Below are 15,833 nucleotides of genomic sequence, written 5' to 3'. Positions count from 1 at the left end.
CACTTCCAACTACACTATTTTAGCAAGGTAAGCATTAAGGTTAAGTTGAGTTATGCTCACACTGGCACTCTGGGGAACCTCAGGGGTCCTGTATGTGTTTTGCAGCATGCAGAACCATTGCACTTATGTGCATCTGTTGAGCAAAGAGTAAAGGAGATTCATGTAAACTCATGCACGCCTGGAAGTCCCTCTAAGTGTACAATATTTAAAATGTTTCATCTTTCAGAACTCTTAAAGTCTATTCCCAGTTTAACATAACTCAGTATTCAGTCTTTACTAACTGACAGTTCACTGACATTTCTAATGATCTGCGTTGTCTGTGTGTGGCTGTGTGTGCGGCTGCATGGATGTGTTCTTTTCACAGGCACGCTTAATGTGCTTCTGAGAGTGAGAAGCATTGCCTCTGTGGACTCTGTGGTGTGGACAAAGTCTGGTCACCAGGGTCCGGACTGGAAGAAAGCATTCTTTGACATCAGCCCCAGTGGACCATTCCAGGTATAACGTAGATAATTACAAAAATGACGTCTCAATTGTTTGTTTATAAAGAGAAACAACCAGAAGTGTTTCTGGGTAACAAGTTATAACATTAAATATCCTATTTATACAGTATATAATTTGTATTATTAGTATTATAATAGTATGAGTATTAGTAATATGGTAATTGACTATTTTGACAAGAATTTTCATGTGACAATGAAGATATTACACTGATTAATGTCAGCATAGCATTTTTAATTATTATATTATAACAGTTTTATTGTTCACAGGCTATGACATTATTATTACACAATAGTATAAAAATTACTATACTACTAAATAGTTTTTTTCTCACGTCTATCTTTAAATGTTTTTGTCCCATTTTTAACCCTGTTGCTTAAATTTCAGCCTAATATAACCCAGTTATACCCATTTAATACCACGTTAGTACCTGGTTATTAATTTGGCAATTACATCGTGTTACTTAACTATTTTTGTCAAACTATCACCCCACTATTACCATGTTATTAAGCTTCCAGGACTTGCCTCTTGAGGGTTAATTTCAACTACATGCTGATATGTCGTCACGTCTGACGGAAAAAAACTGACTTTTATTCTTGTATGTTCAATGTATTTCTATTATTCCCTGTCACTCCTCTCTTCCTTGAAACATTTTCTCTACTGCCCCTCTACTGCATTTCCTCTATACTGTATCTTTCCCCAAGAGGTCAGTCTCCACTGCAGCCTAGATTGAAAAAGAGGGTATTTTGTACTCTGGTGGTTGCTAGGAATCAAGGGAATTCCACAAAGAGTTGTGCTTGAAACTAATCCACAAATAATTGTCCTGAAACTAGGAATTTGATTAATTTTTCCCAAGAAATATTCCATAGTGAGATTTAAATCTTCAAAGAACCGGAGAAATTTAGATTTACTTGAGATGTGATGTCAGAGCTTACATGTATTAGCATCCTGTGTAGTTAGCACCCCTGTCAGCAACTGAGTCGCTTCAGCTAATCACAGTCTCAGAATGTAAGGAGTGAGAGTTTTCCCACTGAAATTAATATGGTATCACATTATTGTCTGTCAAACTACACAAATTTGTGTAATACTAATGTAGAGTACTAATGAAGATATTGAAAAATTATGACAAATATAAATTAACCTCAAGATTTATATTAGAAATTGGGATGCATTTTTCACGGATTAAATAAATGTGGGTGCAGCATTTTGACATTTTACTACTGAGGTAAGTATTGATAAATGAGGCCCTTTGAGTGAACATTCAGCTCATTTTCTGCTGAATGTCAGCAGCGAGCCTATCCACACAGTAACCAGAGGATTATTTGCTTCATCTGGAATGCGCTGATCTCAGGGTGAAGAACAAGGTTTCACACCAATATGAAAGATCCACATAGCATTTTTAGGTAGCCACACGCTACTTGTGCAGTGATCTGATGTACTCTGGTAGTATCAACACATATACTGACTTTATGATTTTATGATGTTCCAGTTGGTCAAGGGGGGGAAACTAAACTTTAATCTAAAAGCATTATTTATTTTACATTTATTAATCGGAGCATTCACAAAAATCAAGCTAGGTTATGTGTTCTGTCTGTCTGACTGTCCATCTTCTCCACTCCATTTCAGTTGCCTACAGACAATGCTGCACCAATACATCCACACCTTATTTAGCCATACTCAATTCACAATTTTGAGTATGGCTAAATAAGAATTTTCACAATATTTCAAAGCACAAACAACTACTTGTATTACTATGAGGCTCACAGTAATCTTATGCCAAAATATACAGAAACAAGAAGCAGTAAACCACTTGCCTGTATGCTGGCAAGTGCGTCCACCTGTATATGTGGGGATTACATTCCCCCCATTCATTGGCCTGATTCATTAATCTCCACTATCATACTCATTGTCATCCTTCTAAACAATCGTCAACACCTTACAGCAGAAACCTTTTTGTTTATTTGCTGTTCACAATACTTTTGCTACCTGTGCTGCTATTATTTGCATCCTGTTGCTCTGCCAAAACAACTTTTGGGCTGCTTAGAGTCTGTCTAACTTGAACGTGATATTTTGCCAGTTCTTACTGCAGTAACCTTTAGCTCGCACAACATGCACAAAACTCAGATGCCTTCCTTTTATGGGTGGTTTTTATATGTGGGATTGAAATAAGTTTTGTATTGTTTTGTATTTGTGCTATTATGTAATTGCACTATACTATATAATGTGTGCAGATGGGGAGAACTGTATAGGCAACTAATAGCTCAGGATAAAGGTACTGAAACAATTGGTCCTGGATTTCCATTTAGGGCTTTATTGTTGTTGTTGTTGGTGGTGGTGGTGATGGTGTGGTCCACTTTTACAGAAATATACACCCACATACACACAGAGACACTGATAAACACATTATCCTAGGAACAGAGTCACACACATAGAAAGCAACACAAAACATCCCCATGAAAGCACCTGGAATGTTTTTGTGCTATGTTGTTCTTTGTGCTGTGTGAATTCTGTCCCGCTTGATGTTTGTCCAATACCCTGTCACATTTGATTTGCTGTTACAAGGATATTTATTAACTAATGTCACAATCAAACTATGTTTAATGACTTATAGAGCTGATTCGAACTATTTCTAATGCCTACAGCACTTACTAAGCTCAAAGTAAGTTTGGGCCACACAATAATTTTTCCTTGTTGAAGTTCACCAGAAGTTTAAAGTTTAAGTTTACTGTCTACCTTCGGTCAATAGTGGAAGAAAGTGGTCTGAGAGCCATAACAGAGGAAGCGCCTGTGTTTGAGGACTGTCTGTTGACACATCATTGAGGTCCCTTTGGCTCTTTGGCAGCTGTGCTTGCAGTCAGCTCTTCCCTGTTGGGATATGGCTGAGTAAACTAAATGACTCAGTCTTCTTTTCTGACTGGGCATGATGCTTTCTTTGTCAGTCGTTTTCCCCACCCCTCTTCACTCACCATGTCCATAAGTTTATCCATGCTTCTCAGTAACTTAGTATGTTTATAATACAGCAAAGAGAGGGGAAAATAGTAAGGGCAAAATGTGTTTCTCAATCTCTTTCATTTTCTGTCTTTTTCCTTTTTCTCCCTGCTTATCTTTCCCTCTTCCCCTCCCTCTCTCTTTCCCTAGACCAGTTGGGTCGATTCTTCCCTTGGTCCGCTTCGCAGCTCCGTCTCAAGGCGGATGACAAATGTCTCTAAAATCAGCACAGTTGGAAAGGAGTCGTCAACAAACCAAACTGTTCATACACTCACTCTGTCTCCATATATCTGCATTCTATTAACACACAAACACATTTACATGCATAAATACTATGTTAGATTCAGACACATGCACACATATAGACAAGCTCCTTTTTTAAGCACATACGCACACCAGTCTCCTATTCCCTGCAGCAATTAGCTATGACAGGTCAATTAACAGGCTTATTTATGAGCAAAGGATGCCTGCTAGTTGTGTTGTAATGATTCCAGATACTCTTTGTACGTGCACGGGGGAAATTGAATCCATGATGAATGCAGGCTGAAGGCCTTAGCTGGGGGCTGCATTTGCTCTTCATTAACTATGCCTCTGCAACATCATGTTTCTTTCACCATTAAAGGGAAAATTAAGTCTGGAACAGTGGGCATACAGGATGTTTTAGGGCCCCTCTGTGATGTTGGACCGTGTGGACTTTATCATATTTGAATGTTAACAAGTCTCTTGGACAATTTTAAGCTGCTACCCACATGCACGCACAGACACACATACTCAATATACAGTATAATCCATCTGCTCTCTTATACATTTGGCTTAGTTGTTGTCACAATTTCTGACATGCCCTAATTTATTCAGAGCATTCTGTGCTTATGTGTTTGACATGATGTATATGCAAAAGTGTTGGAGTTGTTGGAAGGAACGTACAGTAAAAACTACATACAAAGTTACATCCTACAAACATCTCCTTACAGTTGTTTTCTTATTTATTCGCCACCATACTGATGTTTAAAAGTGGGTGTTTGTCGAAAAAGCATTATATTTGAATACTTGAAGTGTATATCCGTTTATATACCCACTGTGCAGTTGTGTGTGTTTGCGTTCATACAGGAACACCACACAGACACACACACTTAAACACACACACACTATGAACATACAGTGTGCCAGGGAAAGCAGACATCAGGGCAAACCTTGTCCTTTTCCACACTGTGTCTGTGTGTTAAAAGAGGCAGCTTAATTGGTCCAGATACCATAACCAGCTGCTACTGAATAGGAATTATACAGTCAAGAAGATGACAGCAAGGAGAACCCTGTTTATGCATTTGTAAGCAAAACAGGAGGTGTGCTGGAAATGCAGAAAGAGGGCGTGTGAACAAGAGGCTATGAGACACGTGAATGTGTGATTGTATCATCAATAAAACACTTAATGCATCTTAAATATTCATCCCCCTCCATTTGTATCGTGACTCAGGCAAAAGTAGGTGAGGCAAGATGGATGCATGAGGAAGGATGCATGCAAGAGAGGGGTTGTCTCCTTGGCAACTGAAGGTTGCCTTGTGTATAACTATTTTCCCCTTGCCTCTCTCTTCCTTGTGTGGTCTTTCTCGTGTACATACATATACTGCGCTGTATATTGTACTGCAATAGTGAACTGTGACCCTGGACCATAGACCTTAAAAGGAACACAATAACAAACATTCAAACCAAGCAATAAAAACAAAAAACAAAGCCAGGGCACTCTGAAAACATATTCAAGGTTTCTTTGCCTTAAATGTATTCGGAGCACATGGAAGCCATTCTATGAAACCATGTACAGGCAATCCATTCCATTTAGGAGAGCTAGTGTAATTATCCTGGTAATGTGCATGATGGTTCACAACCATGACTTACTGGGGCGCTTAATGGAACTCAACCATTACAAACAAAACGAAACAAAAAGCAGCTTTCCTACTGTGAGGAGTTAAAATATCTGCTGTGAAAAAAAATCCATGGTGTGCAGGTTTGTCCATCGATGTAGTCGTGCTGGAAGGCACCAGAATGACAGTCCACCACCTTTTTTTCTTCAAGGGAGGGACAGACATATCCACAATTTGCATACTCTGGATGAAATTCACATACATTTTTTAAGAACTTGAAGATCCAATCTTCATTAGAGTAAATAAAAACAAACAGTCTAAGTTGCCATTTAAGGTATGTTGATTGCTTCACAACATCAGCTCATGCACTGAGTAACATTCAAGAAAACAATCCACCTGAAAATCCACCTTACCGTCAGCTGCCTTGTAGCAGCCAGTCTAGTAAAGATGAAAGAGCAGCAAAACATTCTTTCATTCATTATTCACTCTTCTGACATTTTTTTTTATTGTGATGCATGTGAAACCGGCCTGTTAAACTTGTGCTTCATCCAAAATGTCTGTAGATAATAACAGCTTGCTTAGCTACATTTTCATAGTCTAACCTATTATATGAGCTTCACCACTGCCTGATCTGCAGCTTTTCCTCTCAATGGATGTTTTCAATACCACCATTTGCTCCACACAACAAGTAAGCAAATGTTACTATTCAAAATACAAACTATTTGTTACATTCATCTGTACAGCTTAATACCTTTAAAACCTACTACAACATACTATTAGCTAGATGTTAGGTGGACTGCTGTCTGTAACAATGTGATGAAAGTATTCAAAGTAAAGTAAAATATACTTTCATCTAGGGAATATTAATTGTCTTCACCTGTCGCTTACACCAAACAGCACCGCCATTTTCATTCACAGTCTGATTACATCCTGTAATGACTATTGCGATTCTATCCTCTTTGGTGTCTCTCTCAAGTGTCTTCATCTTCCACTGGTCCAGTATTGTGTTGCCAGTATCATTACCAGAACTCCATTAGATCATATCGCTCCTGTTCTTCTGAAGCTCCACTGACTTCCTGTTAAATATCATATTGATTTCCTGGTTCTTCCTGACTGACCTCCTTTGTATCTTTCTGAACTCCTTCCTATCTATGCACCCTCAGATCCTCTTCTGCCACCCTGCTCACCATGCCATCTGCCCGCTTGACTAACATGAGATCTAAAGTCTTCAGTTGTTCTACCCCCACCTTTGGAGCACTCACCTATAACATACTTGCAATATTAAGTCTTTCTCTCTGCTATCAAATTCCATCTGAAAATTCACCTTCAAACTCCAATACTTGATCTGAATTAATCATATATCACTGTCTTATTTGATCATGATTTTCAAAATTTCTTGTTTCTAACTGTGTCTTGTAAGGAGTCCTTGAGTGCTTTTAAAGACACTTATAGATAAAATGCATTATTATGATTTTTATATTATTATATAAAAATCCTTAATTGCTACCCTTAACCTGTATGATGACAGACTATATCTAAAAGCAATCTCACCAAGTTCTCAGTTTTTTGTATCCAGTGTGGAGAGCTTAGATATATTTTATCCCAAATTTACATTCAGTTTGCACAAATAAAAATACATATAAATATTTCTGGTGTTCACATTCAATTGAAAATACTATTTTTCTTAACCTTTAACAGATACCTCTTTTACTGTTGTTAGTTTCACACTCTGTGTGTCACACACACTAACTGCTGCTGTGTAACAAATAGAGATGTTAAATAATGCAAAGAGCATGCAGCCTTGATCCCATCACCAGCCAGAGGAGGCATGCTGATAAGCACACTTTGTTATCCTGCCCCCTTCTCTCACTTTTCCTTCTTTTTTACTACCTTGTATTATGTATCAAGCTCCCCAAGGGCCTGATGAAATGAGATGAGAAGGGTGAGCCCCATTTCTCTCCATACCTCCATACCTGTAAGTCTCTCTTGAATTTTCTCTTTCAGTCCGTCCTCTCTCTACTCCCTCCAGTTCTCACCTCTGCCTCTCCTGCCACCATCTTCTGTTGCTGTTGTTCCTCCAACTGCCCTGTTTGCTCCCATTCACTATCCGTCTTTCATTCTCTGTCTCTATCTTTCTCTGCCTCTGCGGAGTGTTGGGTTCCTTACAATCAATAATAATGATTGAACTGTCTGCTGTTGACAATGGGAATTACCTGACACAATTGCTGTTATCCGTTCTGCTATTTAGCTTCTGTTCTACAAGTTCAAATTGTAAAGAATGGCTCTATTCAGTGCATTTTTGCAATCGGCTCACTGCAACTAAAACTCTTGATTGTGATGTTTATGAAGGAGGAGGAGATGAATGTTGGCTGCTGGGGGCCAGAGGATTGGGTTAGGAATTGTGTTTTCACAAGTAATTGATGCAAGGCTCTGACAACTTTGGCAACAAAAAAGTATCAAAACATTGTCTATTTTCATTAGTTATGTACATAAAATGTCATTCACTTGAGACGGCGTTGCATGAGCATCAGTCACAGGGGTTAACATGTGACATTCATTGTACCCATTTGTATGAAACTGCTGGTACAGTTTGAAGGTGTTTCTGTTCTTTATGTTTAGTGTTGGGAAAGACTGTTTTTTCTTATTTATTTATGTTTTTTTTAAATGGCCCATTGTCTAAATCCATGTTCTCTTGGACATCTCCTGTCTTGTTTTTATTGGCACGTTGGTACATTTGTTGCCACATTACCACCAACAGCTGTTGATAAATGGAACATCATCAGCATCAGGCCAATGACAGGATGTGCACCCTGTAGGCTACAAACAAAAGAGGAAATCCACTAGTGAAAATGTTGTCCATGGTGCTACTAGTAATTAAAAGCTCCATATATCTATAGTCTCTGTTAGTCACTGTTCACCTATGTAAAAACACCTCATGTATGTTTCTGTTAAAAATCCTCAATCTTGGCAAAGTCATAATACAAGAAGACATAATGTGTCCTAAGACGTGATATGCAAAATGGTCTCCTGGGCTGATTTGTACTACTTTGACTAGAAAACTGTCTTGAAAATACACAGTTAAATTACAGGAGTGCCCCTTCATGCTTCAGTTCACCCACTCTACATGCCGGCTCTGTCTCTGTCTGACTCTCTATTTTACAGAGCAGTCGGGTTAATAATAAATGCCAGTAATGTAACATTCATTCTCCTATCAGAAGCTCGTTTTACCGAAGCTGAGTAATACCCGTAAAGAGTTCAGTCAAGATTGAGAGGAGAGCTGTGAATCCAGATCAGGTGACACACGTCAACCTTTTGTAGATTGACTCTCCATGTGGTTACAACTTGCGTCACTGTGTCTTTATGAATGGGGACTATAGCAATGTGATCATATTAAATGCAATTCCTGTTGTCTAAACGGCAGTTTGCAGTATCAGCCATTTTTAAATGGCCTAAGACTGAATACTGTTGAGTACAGTAGAGGCTGTATTTCTGTTTGTTGCTTTACAGTTTAATGGGCATTCCTTTTCTCTACAATTGAACAATGAAAGAAATTAAAGTTATAAACTTTATAAACTGCAGTAACCTTGTCATGGCCATTATCTATCACGCTTGAGATTTCACGCTTGAACAGTATTCCCATGACTTCTTAATTCACTTAAATTCCCAGAGAATTGCTTTATGAAGCACTTATTATTTTAATTTATCATTTTGTGCAGGAGCAACTGCATATTGATGCTTGTTTCACTCCCGCTTCATGTTGAGAGCATGTCCGTGGAGAAACAGAAACTTTCCAGTGCACAGCTCAATGACTGCACACACCGAAGGCCTTTGAGGTGCTGCCACTCGTCTCTGCATTTCCCCTCTCTTTGTGCTCTGTCCAACAAAAGTAATGATGTCTTTGAGAACAGCCTCCCTTCCTGCCTCTTTTAAAGAGCTGCCGCCCAGCCAATGCCTTGCTTCAATACAAGGCTTTTATTGTAAACAGTGGTAGAGCCAACTGATAAGGATGCATTAGAATTTAACTTGTTTACTGCCTGCAGGCCGTGATAATTTCATACTGCATGTGTATATTCAAGTTGTAAATTGATGAAATGTGAGCTGCTAGTGTGCCTTCGTTGAATTTTTAAAAGGCGTCTCCAATACATTATCAGTCAGTATATCACAGTACATATATATATATATATATACACACCACTGTCTCACTCGCTTGTCAGTCACATTACTGTCCAAATTCTGAAATAATCAGAGTGAACTGGCTTTGAAGCTGGTTTGTTCATTGAAACAAATTTATGAAGCAATCATACGACATGTACACGTAAAATCAACGGGGGGAAAAAGGGAGTAACATGTTGTAGTAGATTATTTGTGTCCCCACTCACCCCTCTGTGGATTACCCAGAGGCCATCTGTGTTCCTCACAGTGTTTGGTACCTAGGGGGTTTGTTGGAAACCGGGCCAACCCACATTTGTGTGCCTCTCTTCTCTTCTCAACTCTCCTCTGCATTGGTATTTCAAAGCTCTACATCTCTCTCTCTCTCTCTCTGTCTCGCTCCCCCTTCTCCCGCTCTCTTTCTCTGTCACACACACACACAGAGTCTCTCTCTCTCATGGCTGTGTACCCTCTGGTATGTGGACAGCACATCAGTGGGAACATTAAAGGTTACAAGCCTCGACAAAACGACACAACTCCAACCTGACACTTTATTGTACACCCTTTGATCCTTGCGTCTCAGATACATGCATACACACATACATGAGCTGTCTGTCTCACTCAGACTTCCTCACACACACACACACACACACACACACTGTGTTACACAGAATAAGAGAATTTTATTCACAATTGTTTTGAGAAGAGATTTTGTAGTCTTCCTTTCCAAAACAATGTGATGCTTCTTGAGCATTTGGATAATGTCATAGTTAAATCTCAGGCACATTTGATATATCAGCAGCATTTTTGTATCGTGAACCAGTCTCATGACCCCTAACCCTCACACAATTGTTCAAGTTTTCATGTAAATTTTTTAGAGAACAAAATTTTTATGTTGTGCCTCACACTATATGTTTTAATTGAAAAAAACAGCTCTGGTAAATATCAGTCCCATAAAGGTTCAACCTTGCAACTCCCAAGGTTGAGAGACTCCAAGATATACTTCACTTCAGCACAGTGCCCAGCAGTGATGACTCACACTTGATATGTCGCCAGTGCAGATCAAGTGAAAGGACACGTGTGTTTCCCTGACCCTCTCCAGAAAAAAAATAAATAAATAAAAAATCCATAAAATCATCCTACATTGCATAGCAGGATTCGGCATTGCTTTGTGCTGCGTCATTCTGTTTGATATCTCTGAGGAAATTGTGCTTGACATGATTCTGTTGTTATGTAGCTTAAAATAGATGGATATTTGTGCTGTGGTTCTGTGTATGAATGTGTCAAGTCCAGCGTTAATCTCTGAGCTTCCTTCTCCCAGTGTCTTTTCTCATCTTCACCAGTGGTGCAACAATATGGTGTCTTTGCGTCAGCTGGTTTATTTCAGACATGCTTGAAGGTGTACAGAGGCAGGCAGACATAGCTTCAGTGATCACGTAGATGTATGCACATGCGTGTGTGTATACTGCCGCCTATAGTCATCCTGTTGTGTGCTGCGGTGGTTCTATTAGCGCCGCAAATTTACAGGATTGTACATAAATAAAAGAAAATGGTAATCACAGCCTCACAGACAGTATGGTATTTATACATTTATAAATTAGTTGACCATGGCTTTTTGACCAATTAGCCTCTTCTGTCTTCTATCCCTGAATTTCCCTCACAGCTACCCTCTGTCTAGTAAATCAAATAATCCTTATGCACAAATGAGCTGACCAGCTAAAGCTATCCAACTTGTACTGCTGCACTTCTTTCCTTTCCCCTCCCATACTGCTTGATCAGTTTCAAGGTTCTCCTAATTATTTTATTTATTCATTCAAAGAGGATCCCTCATTCTGGGACTGAATTAGAAGGCAAGTCAGAAGGAGATGGGGCTTCTGTGTGTTTCCCTCCCATGTATGCATGTAGTGGAACTGGCTCTCTATTTTTTTCAGAGGAGCACAATGTCAGACACAGTTAGAGCATAAGAAGGAAGGATGATGATTTAGGTTACCTGAATATATATAAGTTTGTGGGGGTTATAGCAAGCATGCCCTTATAGTCAAACTCTGGTGAGTGTGGTAAAGGTCACACAGGCTTTAGTTAGCTTAGGTTAAGTGAAGCAAGGAAAAATATTCAGTGATTTTGTAAGGGTGAAGCAATAAAATAATTATTTCCACTATCTTAAAACCAAACTCAATAAATAAATGTCTGTAGTTTCCAACTTTTTACTTGGTTTGTTTTGATTTGATTACACTGAAGAGGTGAACTGGAGAAATAATTTCACATGCAGAGTCATGCTAATCATTGTCTGTAGCAGTGAATGTGTTATTGGTATTTGGCCCATGAATTTTGTATTTGATACTTCAAAGTGATATTGCTATTAGTTGCTAACAGCACAACACAGGCAGATTAAATCACAGGTAATGAAGAGCTCCAACAAGGTGAAATCCTCACCACTGTGTGTTTGCTCTGCAATTTCATTAACTCAGAAGATATATGGGTATGAGTCTGGCTTTTCTCATTGGTTGGTCAGAAATGGGTGAATTGAACCCCCCTTTGGTATACTTTAATATATTTACACACAAATTGATGGCAGGTCTGCTCTACTGTGACTGTTTTCTGGGTTAAATACTCTGTTAATACAGCAGACTGGTGTTAACAGATGGAGTTATTAAAGTGAAGCCAGTCATGCATATTTGCCTCCCCTCCATGCATACACCTGCTCTCTGTCTTGTTCTGAGTACAGACATGCTATACAGGCAGTTTTTCAATCAGTATCATTTGCATACACTCACACTTTAATAGGGTTCAGGGTTGTGTGTTTTACTCAAGGGCTAGTTGGCAGATGCAGGGGAATATCTTTCTGAGTATGAGTCCGTAGCCCAATTTCTGTGGGATGTGCATTTTTGGAGAAACCACTTAAGAGAGTACTGTAGGACTGAAAATCTCTGATTATTAAAAAGGAAGTACCTTTGTTATTATATTTCTAATTAAACATCATAAACTGCCCCAGTCAGCAGTTATAGCCAATAACTGCAGTTGTGAGAGTTGTTTTGTCGTTATGTTAACAGTTTCCTTGTTTATTTGCTGTTTCCCCCATCTATTCCAAACAGAATAAGCTTGGTTCTTGATTAGCTCGGTGCCTTGGCACACCACAGTAATTAGGCTGTCAGTCAGAACAAGTCGGCTGGTGGCTAAAGTTGGGAACCTGCTTGGAAAGTTTCAGTAAAGTCTGCCATTTAATTTTTGTTTTTTTGTTTTTTTGTTTTTTGCTCTGGATCCTCAAATGATTATGGATTAAGAATACAACCTCTTAATGCTCAATGCTACCAGCAGACTGATATCTGTGTCTAAATGTAAAGGCATTTAATATTTTTTAAATAATAAAACACTTGGCCAGTTTTTAGGCAAAGATTGGTTATTCATTCAACTCAGGTCTATTCTAGCAGGGCACTAACTGTGTTCTTGGCTCACAAGTTAAACACTGTATCACTCCATAGACTCACCCAGCGTCCATCTGTCTCTTTGTCTCCACCCTAAACAGATTGTGTTTGAAGGAATTAGAGGCCCAGGTTTCGAAGGGGATATCGCCATTGACGATGTGTCCATCACCATTGGGAAGTGCAAGCAGGAGAATACTGTAGCCAGCGCAGGTAAGACAGGTAAGATTTATTTCATTTTTGAGTAGAGAGAAACAAACACTCAGAGAAACATCAAACACTCATCTGTGATTAACTGTTTCCTCCCACATTGTGTGTATGTGCAGACACGTTCAGGAGAGCTCAAATAAGGGAAGACAATATGATTCTTAAAGATTTAAAATGTGTTGATATGTTTTTTTTGTTTTTAGCAGACATGTAATTTAAACACTTGCTAAAAAGCTGAGAGAGAGCTGAATTAAACTGAGCTGAACATCTATTGATTTGAATGGAAAAGAAATAAATTAAGAGGCAGCAGAGAAGGGATTTACTTTGTAGTTTTGTTGTTTTTTAAGTAGTAAAAGTAAAAGAGATCTAAACATCTTATTTAATGATTCAGAGGTGTGGGAATATCATGTGGAGAGAAAAGGCTGGCGTTGTGTGGGTGCTGTACTAAGACAAATGGACAGCACAGGGCACCCGCATAGAGACGATTTTGACAACCTTATCATCATTTGTGGTCCTTCCTCTGCCTCTTTCATTTTATTTACTTCACATTCCCTCTATCTTTTCATCTCCTAAGTTTCCACATCACATTAGGCTGCCTCCCTATCCACCTTCATTATATCCACTCCTCTCCCCTTACCTTCTGTATTAGCCATCTACCCTTTATTATTTCTATACCTCTGCAGAGAGGAAGTGTGTAATAAGGATTTACAGAAAGACAGAATGAGAGAAGGAGAATAATTGTGCTGTGAGGGAAAGAGAAGCACAGCTGGATCCAGGAGTGGCAAGGCATTGGTCCACGGAGCGAGAGACAGAGATGTTTTTAACTCTTCTGACCACAATGTCTCCATGCCACTCATGCTGATATGCAAAACACATCAAACCAATATCTGCCCATGAATAGAATAAAATAATACAAATTTGCTACCTATATCTACTGTTTGTGATGGATTACTTTGCCTCAAGGGTCAACCACAGAGAAAAACAAGTTAGTTACAAGGAATGAGTGCATGTCCATGTAAGCGTGTGGAGAGAGACTCAAATAGCCGAAAGGGCTGAGCTGTGGAGAAGAGACGAGGAGAGAGAAAAGGTCAAAGAGAGAGTGACCAAAAATTAGAGTGGGCGTGAGTGTGTCTGAACAAGTGTGTGTGAGAGAGAGAGGGTGAGACGGGAAGAGAAATAGGTCCTAGAACCAAAAGAAGAAAGAGAATATGAAAGTAAAAGTGCATAAACATTAAATTCTCATAGCAGCCCTCATTGCATTCTCTACAGACATGCACAACAGCTAGTTGGCACCGTTCTCTTATAGCACAGTGACATAGCTGTGAGGTAAAATGGGGACACTGAAATTGTGACATTGCAAATAAGAACCAATCAAGTGGGTCACTGGCATGGTAGAATACACACCTGATCTTTTAACCGCTGTTCAGCCAGTTAGTTTGACATTATTTTTTGGCATTTGTATAATGTACTCGTATATACTTGTTATACTTGTATAATGGACTTGTTTTGATTGAAAAGTAATCTTACCACTCATTTAAAAAAGTAGTTTGTAACATAGGTTGTCTATTATTTTTTAAAAGTGACTAGTGCAATTTAAAGTGACTAGTTTTAGTCAAGAAAAGTCAATTTTGTTCAGATCACACATCACACACACCACACATCACAAAATTGCCTCAAATGGCTTTAGCACAGCATATGATCAACATTCAGATAGGGGAAAAACACTCACAAACATTTTTAATATGAAAAAGGGGGACAAGACGCACCACAAAACTGTGAAATAAAAAAATGAGAGAGTGAATTATTAACATCTTGCTTTTGCCTCTTCGAGCCCCCAGTGTGAAAGGTTTGTGTATTTGTGTGATCTTCCACATATGTGCATGTAAAGACACTGGCGGATAGAGTGAATAATGAATGAAGGTGTAAACAGGAAGAAGAAAGCTCCTGAAGCTCTCTGAATGTGTATGTGCATGTGTGCGTGTCCTGCAGGTTTTGTGCAGGCAGAGACATACAGTGCAGACAGATGGGCAATTATCAAGCAGGCAGCTGATGAATCTTTGCCACTGTAAGAAATACACATGCATCTGTCTTGAGTTCAGATTTTGCCACCATGGAGTTGATGAGGCAACATGAGAAGGAGAGAAGAATGAAACTTTTCTCATGTCTGGTATGATAAAACCAAAAGGAATGCGACTTAGGGGAAACATTATCCCCAATGAATGTACAGGGTTTCTTACACCACAGAAAAGTGTCTAAGCGCATTTTTCTACCGGATTTATTTGAATCCAAACCAAAGTCCTTGCATAAGGCTATCCTCATTAAAGATGAGGGGGCAGATGCATAAAACTTTGTGTGGATTCAAGAATAAAACTAAAAAAAAGGACATCTGCAGACTTGCTCTTTTTGTCAGACTTCAGAAATCCACTCTTTTATAAATCTGAATCATTGTGGAACTGGTTGATTGTTGAACTGGGAATCATTTCCACTCTATCAATGGATTTAGAAACGGTCTTTAAAGTACTATATGTAAGTATCTGAAGCAATATCCATGTATTAATGACTTTTAAATGGGGACATCCATGGCCCTCCATTAGTGACGGCTGAGGTGTATGTAACAATAAAGTATGAAGTTTAAGTTAATTAGTAATTGCCAATGTTTGAAAAGATTGGAACTGACAGCTTGACTCTCCCAAGCATGGCTGGGATAGCATTTGAG

At 38.9% G+C, this 15,833-nt stretch overlaps 1 protein-coding gene across 4 annotated transcripts in view; it reads left to right on the top strand.

The window, feature by feature from the left end:
- The window catches only part of LOC124056087 (MAM domain-containing glycosylphosphatidylinositol anchor protein 1), a 157,513-nt gene that overhangs the window by 136,792 nt on the left and 4,888 nt on the right, over positions 1-15,833 (top strand). For 3 of the 4 annotated variants that reach the window (XM_046383189.1, XM_046383207.1, XM_046383215.1), the window contains exons 16-17: positions 365-495; positions 13,015-13,132. In XM_046383189.1, the coding sequence (XP_046239145.1) occupies positions 365-495; positions 13,015-13,132 (249 nt within the window). The remainder of the gene's footprint in view (positions 1-364; positions 496-13,014; positions 13,133-15,833) is intronic. The other variant, XM_046383198.1, reaches the window with a different exon arrangement.

This window comes from Scatophagus argus, chromosome 1 (assembly GCF_020382885.2).
Source record: "Scatophagus argus isolate fScaArg1 chromosome 1, fScaArg1.pri, whole genome shotgun sequence".
NCBI classification, from domain to species: Eukaryota; Metazoa; Chordata; class Actinopteri; family Scatophagidae; genus Scatophagus; species Scatophagus argus.
This window is presented reverse-complemented; position numbering and strand designations above follow the sequence as displayed.